Genomic DNA, 16,956 nt, shown 5'->3' on the forward strand with positions numbered 1-16,956 from the left:
TACACATTTGTGTGTGGATTTAGTTTGCACTAACATTAGCACTAGCAGTGATTGCATCATCGACGAACGGGGGATGCTGTGTCCGTAGGACACGTGTGGATCCTGAATTAAAATAGTGCGGTGAATAATCACTAGCAGATCGACGACTCGCGCGGACTCTTCCCTCGTGGGCCGGCAATGCATCCTCTTTCTCATTTCCAGTTTTGCATATTCCCGTCTCCTTTGGAGTGAGCCAGTAAAATAGGCATCGAGTGTCACAAGTGCGTAAACGAAGATCTAGGCGGCCTCTGTGCCTATCCAACTTGTCAATCGTATACACTCTGTAGCATTGTCATCTCTCTTTCTAGCATTCTTCCGTAAAGTGCGTAACGCTACGGAGCTTTCGTTCGCTACGAAGAGAAGCGTAAACGATTGGCATTTTGGCTACGCAGATACACGTTACCCACAGTTTGGCAGGCGATCGGAATAGCCCAGCGGTCTCTTCAACTTATTGCTTTATTTATTTTTACTTAATATGTTTCTAATTCTTTTTAGATTTTTTTAGATTACAAATAATGTGCACGTTTTGCGATGTTTTAAATAAAACACGAGGGGTAATAAACTTTGCTAAATTTATCCACCTCACCTGTCAAGGAAATTAATAGCCGTAAATCATTATCTTTTCTTTATATTTGTAGTTAATAGTTTAAAATAGGAGTTTAATATTTCTCATTCAGAAAAATTGTCTAAAAGTTCATCTTACCACGTGAAAAAAAAAAAAAAAAGAATTCAATGAATGTTAGTCATTAGGCAGGTATCCATTGCTGAGGGTGAGGTGAAAAATAATTACCGCTATCCTTCAAAACATTACATACCTACGTTTGTTTGTACTTACATTGTCTTACATATCTGTTTTTTTATCGTTGGATTAAATGCGTATTGTGCGTACCTACCTTTTTTTATCAGACAGTGAAAGTGGAAATAAGACTGTAAATTAGACTTCTTTTTTACTATTTTAAATGTTCATTACTTCTTAATCTTATTATACTTATACACTAATATACGCAAATATTTATACCCACTTAATTTACCGACGTGGGTCGTGACGTGAGGTCGTGACCTTTAACGATAAGATGATAGGTATAGGTTTAATACATGTTTAATTTATTTGAATTTGTATTAGAGAATTTAACACGAATCCCTTGAATTTCTCGATATATTTTTTTGCTATCCCCTTGGCATACAGAAACGTTTATTTTGTTGGAGATCATCCTTTGCTTCCTTTTTTTAACTCGTACATTAACATACACGATGTAGACTAGAAGATGTGACTAAATAGATCACTGGTATCTTTCTACATAATTATTCTTCTTCCTGCGACTACTTTTATTTCTCTGGTCTATAAACTTAATATATATTGCAAAACTGTACCTATAGTAGATCCTGATTGTATTACACCCAGTAAGCACAACGATTAATTGACTGATAAGGACAACGGTATGAAGGATCGAACCATATCGTGTGATGTTAGGCCACGTCACAGCGGCTAGCCTACGACTTAGCCTGTGTAACTAGCCTACTAAGTTTAACTACGCATTTACTTATTTAAACCTAGTTGTATGTAAACAGGTAGGTAGGGTGCAAGTTTAATGTGTGACTGTCTCGGTTGCGCACGCGTCGAATGACTTATAAACAAAGCTCGTTTTATAGCGTTCTTACGTATACGTACATTATTATTACTATGTATAGTGCAGCTTCATTGTTTACTATGTGTTACTAACTAGATGGAGGAGGGAGGACATGTAATAGTAAGGCATATACATAATATTATGTGTCTATAGTTTGTTTACTCATATATTTGTAATGTAGAGTCTAGTCTAGAGTAGAAAACCTTGTTTGAAAATGGTCAATATCTTATACAGCCTATTCGCACATAATATAGTATATTATATACCTTACCGGCCTAACGTTCGCTATTGTACTTTGTACGTTACACCTACGCCTATAAAATGAGCTCTGAAGGTCGTTTATGCTCTTGCTAATGTTTTTCCGTGAAGCATCTTACCGACCAAATCAATGTTACTCATTTCAAGTACAGTTAGGTATTCGTTAGGTCTTCCCACATGAAATGCATAATACTCGTCAGTCTTCGTGATGCATTTACCTACTCAAACAAATAACTTCTAATAAGTTCCTGTTAACATCCTGTTTACGCGAAAGTGTTTTGGTCACAGGATTGAAAAACGTTTATTTAATGGTTTCTTTGAAATGGCCGGCGAAATGAACCTTTTTTATGATCAGGGTGGCTAGCCGAATGGCACAATCGCTCACGAAACGCTCACGAAACGAAGCGCTAGTAGATATCTATCTCTATCGCGCTTGCGTATTGGCGCGACAGAGCCAGCGGCGTATCGCTTTCGTTTGGCGTCGGAGAAATGCCATTCGGCTACGGGGCCAGGTAAAACTGGTCCTTAGCTTTTGTTTGCGATCTTTCTAGAAGGTGACTTAGGTGACTCACACTTGTTACCAGCTGGCAGGGCGATCGTATTGTACGGAGAGAGCCGGGGCCTCACTGCCACGAATGCGGCGCAGCGGACGACACAGCCCAGCACACTTTGGAAGAGTGCGGTCGCTGGGCTGTTGAAAGAGCCACCCTCAGGGCGGCGACGGGGATGGCGGACCTCTCGCTACGCAGCGTAGTAGAAGCTATGCTGGGTAGCGAGAAAAACTGGAATGCGGTGGTTTCCTTCTGCGAAGTGATCATATCGCAGAAGGAAGAAGCAGAGAGGGAGCGAGAAACAGCCGCAGACGCTCTTCCGCTACGACGCAGGCGGCAGGGTCGAAGGCGAAGAGCGTACGCTCGCCTCGAGCCGTAAGGGGTTTTACCCCCTGATTGAATGCCAGCGAGGGGGATCAAGCGTCTCTGATCCCCCTCTTTATGCGGGTGCCTTGGCCGGGCAATGCCGGAGGGCGCCGTGGTGAATGACATGATGACAACATCGATCCCAGCGCGCCCTCACGAACGGCAAAGAGGATGGAACGCCGGAGTGGGTTTAGTGGGTAGGGCCAAGTTTCCCCCCTCTCGACAGGGGAGGGGAAAGAAACGGCGAGTCCCACACATCGTGCGTAACAGCATTCCCACTTCGTCAAAAAAAGAAAAAAAAAGGGCGATCGTATTGGTGTTTCTTATTTGCAGTGTTACTACTGCGTGAGACATTGCTACTTTTTATGAGGAGCTTTATGTTTAGTGTCTTATCTGTGATAGGTTCTTGACTGCAGTCAATAATCTGATTACCTTCACATGGATCCTGCGGTTAGCTTAACGAAGTATGTCTCAGATGCAATCTTTTTTTTTCCATATAAAGGTTGAACACGCCAAAAGTGGGGCACACATAAATGATTATTATAAAAAATGTATAATAAATAAATAAAAGATGTTTAATTTAACTATGAGCAAATTTAACGTATTTTAAATGCAAATCATAATTAGTCAAGGTTTCTTGACGAATAAACCATGGACCGTACTTTTCGTCGAACACAACTCATATGAGTCTGCACCATTACATCAGGATACCTCTTTGTCGCCAGGTCCACAGTTTTCGCAGCTCCGCCACGGAATTAACCTCCCAGCCTCACATTTTAAGAAACACACACACACATTATACTCCAATACTCCTTGATGGGCCGACGTTCTAGACAATTTAGTGTATAGCTATATTTCTGTACCACGGCTACTCTATTTGCTTTGTACCACTCCATGATAGGTTTCACGTAGTAATACCTGGCAAGGTCTGGCCAAAATAAAGGTCGGGAGTGATATTTCTTAAAAAACGGAAGCAACCGCTCTTGTAAGCACTCTTTTTTAACCGACTTCAAAAAAGGAGGAGGTTCTCAATTCGACTGAATGTTTTTTTTTTTTTATTTTTTTGTATGTATGTTACTTGATATCTCCGAGAATTGAGGACCGATTTTCAAAATTTTTTTTTGATCGTACGGGTATAACCCCGAGATGGTCCCATTGGCACCAAGTCGGGGTCTGATGATGGGATCCTGGAGAAATCGAGGGAACTCTTCAAATGTTATAGGCACATGTAATGTTTTTAGTGTATTTTTCAAAGGTACACCAGTATTTACGCCTGATGGTAATAATTTTATGTGGCTGAGCTGATGATGGAAGGTCAACTCCTCAATGGTTAGGAGTTAAAGGATAATTCTTTCACTAGTGTGCATATATTCGGACTGATACATATAATATCAATAGGAACCACTAAAAATCAACAAATAAATAAACTTTTTAACAAAAAATAAAACCGCCTTCAAAAATAAGCGCGTTACAAAACACGGAGAAACTAAAAAGCAAAAAATAATAAACCTTTGAATTCAGATTTCTTATCGTATTGCAATAATCTAAACATCCAAATTATAAACAAATCAATTATTTTTGGAGTCTGGTACCAGCCTGCGTATGGTTGGGTGGGGCAAACAGGCAATAGCAAGGCGACGAACAGGTCTGGTACCGACTACAAAAATAATTGATTTGTTTATAATTTGCATGTTTAGATTATTGCAATACGATAAGAAATCTGAATTCAAAGGTTTATTATTTTTTGCTTTTTAGTTTCTCCGTGTTTTGTAACGCGCTTATTTTTGAAGGCGGTTTTATTTTTTGTTAAAAAGTTTATTTTTCGAAATGTTTTGTTTTTATTATTTCTTATATTAATTTTATTTATCATCAAGAGGGAATGGGATGTATGTTGATATATAACAGTATGATCTAGAAGTAGGTAATCAAAGGTTATATAATTATGTATATGTACTTACATGTAATCAGCGTTTTGTGTGTAATTAATATTAAAATACCTACAAGTTATTATCATTATATGATTTATATCATGGGTCTCAAATTTTATTTCTATGTCTACAATAAGTCTAAGCCCACCTACCTACTCCATTCGTATATGATTACCTCTTACAACAATTAGGTATCTATATTAATGTAGGTACCTATACGATCCTTGAAAACAGCTGCTGATCATCACGTTGGTCTAATCACTAGAGGATTTTAATTACACATTAGAATTGTTTGTAGTGGTGAGTAGTGTTCGCTAGCACAGACTATATAATAGTACAAATACTAATGGTGCGTTATTTCGGCAGGGCTCTGGTGCTAGTGGCGGCGTGGTTTGGCGCGGCGGCCGGCCAGCCCGTGGAGTGCGACGGCTACCAGTACAACTGCACCGAGGGCCAGTACTGCGACCTGGCCGTCTTCAAGTGCCGCCGGTGCATCGACTGCGCGGAGTTCAAGCGCAGACCCCCCCGAGACCACACCAACAACTGCATCACCTCGGTTGTTGACTGCGGAGACTGCTTTGAAGGGTTCGTTCCTTTGCTTTTTATACTGAGGTGCTCAAGTAGACAAATAACCTGGACCACAGAACAGGGTTCGAAAATATTCGATATTTATATCGGATATTTATATCCATTGATATATATCCTCGAACCCCGCCACAGAATATATAATATGTAGTACACTCAAAGACTGTAGGTATTTGTCGAGCCGTTTATATGTCACAATATATGTATGATACATTTCATATTTAAACTATATGACGTGTCCAGGAATTCCAGGATAAAATGAGCTATGAAAATGACTTGCAAGCAAGTGGAGCCTAGTACATACCTGTCTGCGGCAGCTGATTGTATCTATTTACCGACATTCGATCGGTGCCATGTAACTTACTGTAATTACTGTAGGAAATAAAAGATTGGGTTGCAATCGGAATAGGATACCATTTGAGAATCGGTTTGTCGTTATGGATGTTTTGACCGGTTCATGATTATTGTGACTCTTTGAGTCGCGTAGCTTGCCGACGCGATTGCTCGTCTTAATACTCATAATGTAATATAATTACTCATATGATTTACTTAATACAATTGTTGTTACCGCTAGTAAAATAAACTAGCATTATAACTTGTACACTAGCACATCAGTATAATTTACATATGTAAACGTAGTACCTACATTACTTAAGTCTTATCATAAGTTACTATTATGTAACAGGCTATTAAATTACGTATAGTATACCGTGGTACTATTTTTGTTAGAGTTGTGAGTTTTTTTTATTATATGTAGTATAAGTACTTGTGCACAATGTGAGTAGTGTCGCCAGGCCACGTCCTATCACGGCAAATGGATAATGTAGACGTCCCTCTGCCAAGGGAATCGTGCGCTCTACCTCGGCCGAGGCACGTCTGCCTGCATTACCTGTACGCCGTGCTAGGAAACTGCATCGCGACGCGACGCTACTCGCTCAGCCTGGACAGGCCTGCTGATTGTATAGTCATTGTGCAGGTTGACGGAGGACGTGCAGGGGCTGCAGTGCGCGGCGGCGCCGGTGTCGCCCGCGTACGTGTGGGTGGCCATCGCGGCGGGCGGCGTGCTGCTGTTCGTGGCCGCCGTGGCCATCGTGGTCTACGTGCTGCGCAACACGCACACCTTCCGCGTCTTCGCCTGTAAGTAGTCTCGCTGGTCATAGTGCAGGGCTCCTATGTCGCCCGCGTTCGTGTGGGTGGTCAATGGTCATCGCGGTGGGCGACCTAGACATTTCGTCACACGGACGGACAGACAAACATGGCGAAACTATAAGGGTTCCTAGTTGACTACGGAACCCGACAATGCCTTTTGACTTACCTATGTGGCATATTGGACTCGAGTCTGTGCTCTATGACATCTTCTGTTTTTATGTCTTTTTGTTTGTATAATTTTCCTCTTTTTGTGTGTTTGCGGTTTGTGAATAAATGAACTTCTATTCTGTTCTACAAATTGCTGTTTGGTACTACATATACAGGGTGTCCCAAGACCATGGGACATGAAGGGAAAGTACCTAAAATATCACAGATAGGATATATTGCTGAAAGAAGACTTTATTTTATTTTTAAAACTTGGTAAAACTGCATTCAAAAAAAATTTTTTTTTTTTTTTTAATGTACGGACAAATTTTAAGGCTAAGGAGTCTGCCATGTAAAATGTTAAAATTCATGGTCTTCCTTTTATCTCCGACACTATGTTATTTAGAGAAAGATAATCTTTATGATGAAGCCTATCGATCGGTATGACAAAATTACAGGATGTTTTTTTTTTTTCTCGTGTAGCGGGTTTGATTCCCGGTTTAACCATGTAATTATTTAAAAATCTATGAATGGAGTTTTACTTAGTTTTAAAAATAAAATAAAGTCTTCTTGTAGCAAAATACCCTATCTACGATATTTAAGGTACTTTCCGTTCATGTCCCATAGTCTTGGGACACCCTGTATACTTATTTTCATAATTGTAATGAAAATATTTTGGTCAAATGTATCTTTGGTTAGTAAATGAATCAGGGTACAATGATGTCATATCTCCGCGTTATCTATTTTTCTGATTAACCACTGGCGATTGTTCTGGTTCGTGTGTCTGGCATACGTTTAGATGGCTAACTACTGTAATGATGACATATTCTTAAAATTATGACTTCATTTATTAATTTGATGCGTAATTTCTTAACTTGAGCCAGTAGGTATAGGTAATACGGCTCACAAACGCTTGTTACGATAATATCATTGTCGTAGGTAAATGTCGTAGCTAGTTATCTCTATCGCTCTTCCGTATTGGCGCGATAGAGCCAACTGCATTTCGATCGGCTTCTAGTGTTAACGATTATTATATCGGCTAGGCCGTTATTATTTCAGGGTTTTCTTTTAAAATTATATGTACCTAAATAATAAGGCCCTTGTCTACAGTTGGTAGATTACGAATACTTACATAATTAGCTTAGTCGTATACTTACATACATACATACATATAATCACGCCTGTATCCCATAAAGGGGTAGGCAGAGCACATGAATGAAGTTTCAGTGCCACTTTTGGGGTGGCACCAGCCCAAAAGGGTGGTGAAATTCTTAACCTGTCACCACACAGCTTACATACACAAAGAAAAGCCGGCGTTTTCTGTTTCGACTCCATGTATGACATCACATCCAAATTTTCGACCTCAAATCGCCGCGGCGATTACATTTCTATATATTTACATCTTTGTCTTGCGAGAAAGGATCAGACGAGCCCCATATAAAAGTAAAAGGTGCTCCAAGTGTTCAAGGTCACACGCACTGGCGATGCGATGCGGTGACGTATCGTCGACGATTTGCTTACGAGCACTGTTATACCTTGTAACGTCAGAGGTCTGAGCGCGATCATTACTTTGACACTTAGTTTTGATTCCGTCTTTTACGTTTTGTTTGTTGATTTATTTAGCTTTTATAAAAGGATTAATTATTTATTTATTATTTATATTTATAAAAACTAGTGGTAACAGAGTAAACAGATTATAAAAAATAAACAAATAAAAGTAAAAAAAGAAACCTTTTAGTCAGTACTTTACTCTTTATTAGAAAGAGACATGCAATACATACATGCGTATCTATTACAACGGATATTTGATAACTTTTAATAAATAAACATGCATAACTAATTGCCGATGTGATATCTACATTTTATCAATCTTAGGCCTTGATGGAAAGAATGAAATGAATGGGGCAATAAGAACAGACAGAAAAAATAGTTTACTTTATATCATTTAATATACACGGTGCTCGTAAGCATTGCGAGAGATTTTAAAAGCATATTCCTGATCCCATTTTAAGACTAAAATGTCATATAATACACTTTTCTAGATTTCACATAGTTTCAGAGTTATTATCAATTGAAAAAGATGTTTTTCTTATTATTGTTACTCAGTACAAAAGGCTTTTTTAACGACGTTGATGCCAGTATGGAGAATAGTCTCACTATCCTCATTGATAGATGTTCAAAAGTAAGAAACCCTTCAAAAATGAGGTTTTTAGAAAAAAAGTCAGTTTGATGAATAACATTTACTTTTTATGTGGAAATACATTCAGAAATAGTAAAAAAGAAAATACAAAAAAAAATTTTTTTTTTGGCAAAATTTCCTTATCTGTATTAAAAAATATATATATTTTTAGCCTCAGAAATCCGTGGTTAAAATTTCTCGCAATGCTCACGAGCACCGTGTATACTCAGTTTGTTACTAACAAATAAAGTTGGCTATTTATTTGGTGTGGTGGTTTAGCCCATACCTATACTAGACCCATCCATTTATTTCACGATTAAACGTAATGTAGGCAGCCCTCGATTTCATGGTTGTTTGTTGCAGCGACCACATCTCTGCAGCCGAGCTGCGTGAGCAGGCCGCCCGCGTCGGCGCCCGAGCCGCCGCCGCCGTACAACACGCTGTACACGCCCGTGCGCCCCGACTCGCCACCTAACGCCCCGCTGCCGCCGCACTTCACTGACGAAGGTATGTACGCACACTACTGACACTACTCTCCTCTGTGAACACTACTCCGAACAGTCCGGACTACGAACTACCTAACACTAATCGCCGCCGCCCTACAACATGCTGTACACGCCCGTGCGCCCCGACTCGCCACCCAACGCCCCGCTGCCGCTGCATTTCACTGACGAAGGTATGTACGCACACTAGTCACCTGTGAAGACTACTCCGAACAGTCTGAACTACGAACTATCTAACACCAATCGCCGCCGCCCTACAACATGCTGTACACGAGTTACACGACTGTACACCTAGACTCGCCTGCTGGCGTCCTACACCCACTGCACTTCACTGACCAAGGTATGTAATGTACGCACACTACTCACCACCTGTGAAGGCTATTCCGAGCAGTACGAACTACCTAACACCAATCGCCGCCGCCCTACAAAACGCTGTAATCGCTGTGTACGCCCCGACTCGCCACCCAACGGCCCGCTGCCGCTGCACTTCACTGACGAAGGTATGTACGCACACTAGTCACCTGTGAAGACTACTCCGAACAGTCTGAACTACGAACTACCTAACACCAATCGCCGCCGCCATACAAACACGCTATATACGCCTGTACGCCCCCACTCGCCACCCAACACCCCGCTCCCGCCGCACTCCACTGACGAATATAAACACGTAGTACATTAGTGACGTCAATGTCTCTACTCCGAAGATTCCGATCTATGACCTACCTAACATCTATAGCCAATAGCATGTCTTGTCTTATCTCTGTAGGGCCAGACTTAGAAACTAGTGAATCTAGTCTCTTGGTATTTGGTATCCTATCCCCCCTCCTAAATATATCTGTGCCCCTTCTCTATTTATATACCATTGCCATGGTGCCTGGGCTCCCTGAACCCGACCTAACGTTCGGACCGGGGCAAAGTTATATTTCAAATATGTTAAGGTGGCTCGCCTAGGTTACCCGAAGCTCAGGCTGCGTTAGATGGCGTTAATCTGCAAATTACCGGTCTTATTTTTTTTGTGGAGTCGTACAGGCATTTATATACTTTCAATTATGCTTTGCGAACATTTAAAATTAAAATTGACGTATTACAACATACATTCAACTTCTCATTGTAACGTTAATCCCCTTAATGTACTAAATTTACTATTTTACACTATTTTTAAGTACCACTCACACATACAAACAGTGTTTTTGTATTCCTTCTAGTCGATAATTTCACGCGGCGACAGCTTGTTTAAATAGCCTTGCGGTAAATACGTGTTATCGCATGATTTGCATGGAAGTACTGGGTTCGAATCCAGGACTTTTTCTCTTTTTTTTTTTAATACTACGTCGGTGGCAAACAAGCATACGGTCCGCCTGATGGAAAGCGGTCACCGTAACCTATGGACGCCTGCAACTCAAAGAGTGTCGCATGCGCGTTGCCGCTCCATTAGAAACTTGTACACTCCCCTTTGCTGTGTGTGCACAGCAAAAAGGAGTGTACAAGTTCAAAGGAGGGTTTGGGTTGCCGACGACACAAAGGACAATAGACGGAACAAATTAGTTCCGTAAGTCCTCCGGTCGTCAGCACCCTGCACCCTCGTTGAGCTCTGGCAGCCTTACTCACCGGCAGGAACACAACACTATGAGACACTATTTTTTGTTTTATTATTTATACATAAATGTATATGTACTCGTACAGTAGTTACTGAGAGTTTTCCACAAAAAAGATTAAAAACCTATTCTCTTACATGGTAACAATTTTTGGGTTCGTCGAACTCAGAATTTCTAACATAATTATCATAATCTGATATTTTAAAAAATTCCAAAAAGTATAGATAAATTTTAGTTTCTAAAGTACGATTCGAATGATTTTTTTTCTAATTGTTTATTTTCGATGGAGCAAGGGTATTCAAATCGCTTTTGAAATCTTAAATTAGTAAATGAAAATGCAATAGTTAACTAAGTATCGTAGTGCTTGCTTTAAAAACTCAAGTGGACTTTTTTTATCTAAGGAGTAATTTCGAAAATATATTATATTTAGCGAGGGTATTAAAAGTTGTGTTTTATATCTCAACTTAATAAATAGAAATTCAAAATGACAATGAAAAAATCAATATGTTCTCTAAGATAAAATTGATACCTTCGGCTCTCCATTCTTGCTCGGTCAATAAAAAATACGAAATTTATATCAAAAAAAAATACAAAAAGTTTATAGAATCCCGGGATTCGAACGCAGTTTCACGGTGTGACAGGCGACTGTTCACCAACGACGCCATTACATAACACGCTGTTACCGACGAAATTAGGCTATACGTATATAATTATTTAAATATAAATAAATGTCAAATATAAAATAAGAAAAACGGAGCGACGGATTGACATGTTTTTAAGTGGAGATAGTTGAAGGGATGGAGAGCGACATATGCTACTTTTGTCTCTTTCTAACGCAAGCGAAGCCGCGGGCAAAAGCTAGTACAGCACGGGTAGCATGGTCGCGCGATAGACGATAAATTATCAGGCCGTCCCTGTCGCACTATTAGTAAGTGCGATTATAGGGACGGCCAGATGTTTTATCATTTATCGCGCGACCATAATTGCCTGCCTGGACCAGATTATATTGATGATAATTATTATTTGTAACCATTCAGTTAATATTGTCTTCAGTTACCGCGATAGTTACTCATGAAAGTATGAAATAAAAACTATGAAAACGGATTAAATCGTGTATAATGAATTTACAATTCATCCCGACGTTTCGAACACTACAGCATTCGTGGTCTCTGAGCTCAACGGGTAACTGAGGAAAAATTACAATGTGCAAAAGCTACCCACATACCTACATACATTCATATACACCGTGTTTCACTTAACACTAAAAACCTGAAAACACTTTGTTCAGAATCGAGAGTAGAATCGATTGAGCTATATCTTGATGGTAATATTTTTATTTAAATTAGTATTATTAGTTATTTTTTACGTGCCCATTCTATTGTACTCGTAATACAACATTGTGTATATCGCATTTCTAGAGGTTGTTTACCTTTTTTCAGTATTTAGGGGTATTAATACTGGCCGGTTACTTGGACGATTATTTTTCCGCTACTAGTTTGACGTTGTTTGTCAGTTTAATCTTAATGTTTATCATAAGTCATAACAAATTGCACTCGTACCTAATTACAACCTTGTCATTTTGAATATTGAGTTTATTTGCTTACTGCGATTACCTGTCTAATTTGAAGTTTACTGTGACAAAGCTTTAAAGTGTTTTACAGTGACATCTTAGCTGTCTATTGGTAAACCTTATGTCGTTGCAGTAACGTACACAAATAAATAGTCTTATGGTTTATGATGGTAGTTAGCAATTATTTTATGGAGTGTAGAGCTAAAAGTCAAGTAGAGCTGTACAGAAAATTAAAAATTCAATTAAAAAAAAAGTAACGATCAGATTAAAAGATGAATACTCTAGATGAGTTTAAAAAAATAAAAATCAGTTGGGGTGTCTGAGGTTTTGAGTGATACCGGAAACACCGTGTATATATAACTATTTAGTTGTTGAAGAAAAACATTCACACAACAACTAGCTCAGTATAAATGTAAGGAAGTCAGCACATTACTAATACTATGCCCACACTATGACCTATGTACCTGACCTGACGTGTAATATTTTATTTTATCAACAAAGGCATAATAAAGATTGTATTGTATTTTTGTATGAAAATAAAAAATAGGAAAGAAATATAGTAAGAGTCTTTTTTAATAGAATATTTATTCCATTAAAAATATTAAAAAAACTTAATAAATCCAAAAAAAGTTCAAATGATTAAAAAAGACTCCGGAATGGAGCTCGAGATCTCCTGCTTCATAGTCAATGCGTTTGACCGAGACGCCATTTCGATTTACACTAGCAGTGTCGAAATACACGATATGTATCTTTATTGACAAAATGCGTCATTATTTCTGAGTCTGCTTGAGTTAAGTAAACCAATATCTTTAAATAATTACTTGTCAAGAGCCAAGTGTCACTGATGACAATGTCAACTAAAAATGCGCGAAATATGACGGCTCTGTGTCTGTACACAAAATTTGGCACGCACATTTTCGTAAAATTAATAAAAAATTCACATGGATTTGTCCATGATTTCTGTATGAAACAATGTATTTCGTTCAATACTGCGACGATGGATAATGTATAGTAGATGTATGCGCATATTTTTATTTAGTTGTAGTGTGCGGTGACTAAATAAATGGTAGATGTTTTTTGTATGGAAAGCGAGCCACCTTAATAGTCAATTGCATGTTTCTATATCGCTTAAAATGCGAATTGCTATACACCGTGTTTTTTTTTGTTTTCCGTTAAATTCGACACATAGCTAGGTTCATTATCAGGAACCACCCTGTATATCACTTTTAGTTAAATGAAAAAAAAAAAATTTTTTTTCATTATTTTCATATATAATAAATGAATTTATTAGTGTGAGAGACCCTTAAGAATAACATTCAAGTGATTGACGGCACATGTCAAAACAAATAACATTAGGAATTGGTAAAGGCTGTCACACACGTGTTCAGTAATTAAGTATCTTTATTTTTTTTAATAACTCAATAACCGTAAGAGTTAAGACGCTAGCTTCTTAGGGAAATTAATTGTATTTGATCTAAAGACCCTTCCCTTAAAGTTATCGGAATTCGATAAAAACAGGGTGTAGAGAAGATGGTGTTATGGCCACTGCCCACGTAGTGAGTAGATATTATGTTTATTCACAACTCCATTTTCGTCTAGTGAGGCTCAGCTGACTGATCGAGGCCTTCATGAATGAATGACGTCATGCCTCATTACACACATTAAATTAAGTTCAAGGTCACTTCCTCAGATAGGTTTCGTTTCTTATTGGTTTTACATACTGCTCAGTTATATGAAATTAATTTATGTTTCTTAAGACGCTACGGGAGCGAAAATGCTAAAATGAAAAGGGAATTTCAATTTGGGAATTTCAGTGAAATATACTAGTGTTATTAACTAGATTTATTACTTAGAAAAAGGCCGTTTGTAGAAATTTTTGACTGGCTCTAGCGTCTTTTAAAATAAAAATAGCAAAAAAATCAAAACGGTCCGACACAGATAAAAAAAATAATAATTTGTGTTGAAAAAATCATTGCTCTATCTTAAAAAACAGGGAGGAAATAGTCGAGAGCGTTTGTATGGAGAATTGACCTGTATCGTATCGTCTTAATGTAAGAGCAACAAGGTCCTACATATTTTTTAATAGTTTATTCATGTTGATATTTAAGGTAGCTAGGTAGGTAAGTACTTATCTTGGCCGCAAATTAAAAGTAACTAATATTTTACTGTTGTGTCGCCTATAACTCATATAATAAAAAATATTACAAAACTCCGCTCGTTCAAATATACCCATTTCTACGTCACGTCATTCTTGAATCTCAATGCCATGAATACTATGAAGATAAATCCACACAATCATATCTTAGTTATTATTCTGGAAAAACCACCTCCACCACTTATCCTCGTTGTGGCTTTACGCAATTTAGAATTAAAAACACAACGCAGTCCTTGTAACTTGAGCAGTGACTAAACATCTAATTATTAACGGTTATTCGTCGAAGAAATGAGTAAGAGCGGTTATTTGAAGGGCTTGCTATGAAGTCAATGTCGGCTGAGGTATGTATTTATGCACTGGATGATTCTGTGGGAAGTGAGAACTGCTTAAGTAGGTATAATTATATTTTCAACTACCGTATCAAACAAGTAAGGTCTTTGTGGATTTGTGGAGTAAAATAAGTAGTGATTTAAATAACAATTATTTTAACACGTAAACGTTTTTTTATAATGCAAATAGGGAAGCATGCGTATTGCCTCAATTACCGTCATCTACCGAACTACTACTTCTTACAAAAGTCATTAGGGTCTGCCTGCGACTTTGTTTGCGTGAGATGGTGATAAATGTGATAATTATTAAAACTATCCGGTATCCTTCTCATCCGACCTTTGAACTATCTTATCTCCGTACCTAATTTCATCCATGCAGTGGTTTAAGCGCTAGCAAAAATGATGAGTTAGGTAACCAATTTGAATCCTAGGCCACTCTAGAACTCTGTCTTATTGACACCGTGCTTTATTTGCCCTAGAACTCACTGCCTTTTACTGTGAAAAGGTTCTACAATGGCCGGTTCTTTCGCATATTAGACGGCATTACTAAATCTTACAGTTTATTTTAGTCATTTTTAGTGTTACGTAACGTAAGTAATTTATTTCGGCTTAGTCATATTCATCTCAGTGTTATAAAGTCGTTTATTTTGAGCAAGGTCGCCTCGCTTTGGTATTCTTTTATTCGACATGTCTAAATGCGCGCACAGTAAAGTTGATTTTGCGAACACATGTTTAGCAAGTATGTATTAAACGCGCGCTAAGATCAGCTGCCTGTGTACACCTACACGAGTTTAGCTGCCTTTTGGTCGGCCTGTGGATATTTAAATATCAGAATTTATTAATAAGGAAACTGACGTTAACTATTCAGTTTGTTTTATAAGTGCCCCTCTTTCTTAAAGCCAAGGAGGATCGAGTATTATAGAGAGTTACTCTCGAAGTAAAATGTGTAATTACAGTGCATAGACTGCCATCTCTTGACACAGGCTTGAAACTTTTGAACCTCAGTTTTGACAATTTGGCCCATATTCTTGGCTTGATATGTTTTAAAATGTCAAATATTAATATTAGCGCCATCTAGCTGAGCGTACCCCAAAGGTGTAATGCCATCTAGGCCACCATACCTTTTTCTGTATGGTACTGAAGTAAAAAGCACGCAGAACGTAAAGGCCAGGAATGCATCTGTAGGTCTCGTGATTCGGGTGTTCATGGGCGATGGTGATTGCTTACCATCAGGCGGTCAGTCTGTTCGTTACACTCTTTGCCTTTTATATCATAATATGGCAAATAGAGACATTTTATTTAACCCAAAAGGGCCAAATAGAGTGTTCGATGTACTTCTCAATATAATTATGATCTTCTTATGAAGAATGAAGAATATCAGGATAAGTAGTGCTAATATTACTTAATAACTAGATACAAGTAGTTTAGGTAATTGGAGAGTTTATTATTTATAAATATACATATGTGTTGTCGCTTCGGCTGTAAGGTGCAGTCTAATGTAGGTGGGGGGAGCGGGGAGCCGTGACGTATGTGTGACGTCATGTGTCGTCGACCGGTCTTCGTACGAGTACTTGGGTAAACTAAACGTATGTTGTGTAAGTGAACATACAGAATGAATATTCACATCTAAAGTGTATTCATTAGTTTTATCGAAGCAAATAAACAAAGCGTTCGCCGCTTTTTCGTACCCTTTTAATTTTAGCTCTACAAAAGCGTTGCCTTGTTCCGTAAGTGTTACAAGTTGTTGTTTGTCCCCAGAAGCGGCAAGCCCGTTCATAAAGCGTCCGCCGCCGTCGACGCCGGCGCGCGAGGCGGCCGGCCACCAGGAGGCCAACGTGTACAACAACCCCAGTTACGTGCGCGGCCCGAACCTCCCCTCCGAGTGAGTACTCCACACTACACTCACCCACTATACTCACTACTCCCTACAAACGTTGGAGCCCGTTCATAAAGCGGCCGCTGTCGGCCGGCCACCAG

At 38.8% G+C, this 16,956-nt stretch overlaps 1 protein-coding gene across 3 annotated transcripts in view; it reads left to right on the forward strand.

The window, feature by feature from the left end:
* LOC125228769 (CASP-like protein 4U1) overlaps window positions 1-16,956 on the forward strand; it is a 29,875-nt gene that overhangs the window by 6,048 nt on the left and 6,871 nt on the right. For 2 of the 3 annotated variants that reach the window (XM_048133443.1, XM_048133444.1), the window contains exons 2-5: window positions 5,137-5,355; window positions 6,332-6,492; window positions 9,191-9,334; window positions 16,738-16,861. In XM_048133443.1, the coding sequence (XP_047989400.1) occupies window positions 5,137-5,355; window positions 6,332-6,492; window positions 9,191-9,334; window positions 16,738-16,861 (648 nt within the window). Of the gene's footprint in view, window positions 1-1,645; window positions 1,699-5,136; window positions 5,356-6,331; window positions 6,493-9,190; window positions 9,335-16,737; window positions 16,862-16,956 lie in introns of those variants that run through there. The other variant, XM_048133442.1, reaches the window with a different exon arrangement.

Source organism: Leguminivora glycinivorella, chromosome 8, assembly GCF_023078275.1.
Source record: "Leguminivora glycinivorella isolate SPB_JAAS2020 chromosome 8, LegGlyc_1.1, whole genome shotgun sequence".
Lineage (NCBI taxonomy): Eukaryota > Metazoa > Arthropoda > Insecta > Lepidoptera > Tortricidae > Leguminivora > Leguminivora glycinivorella.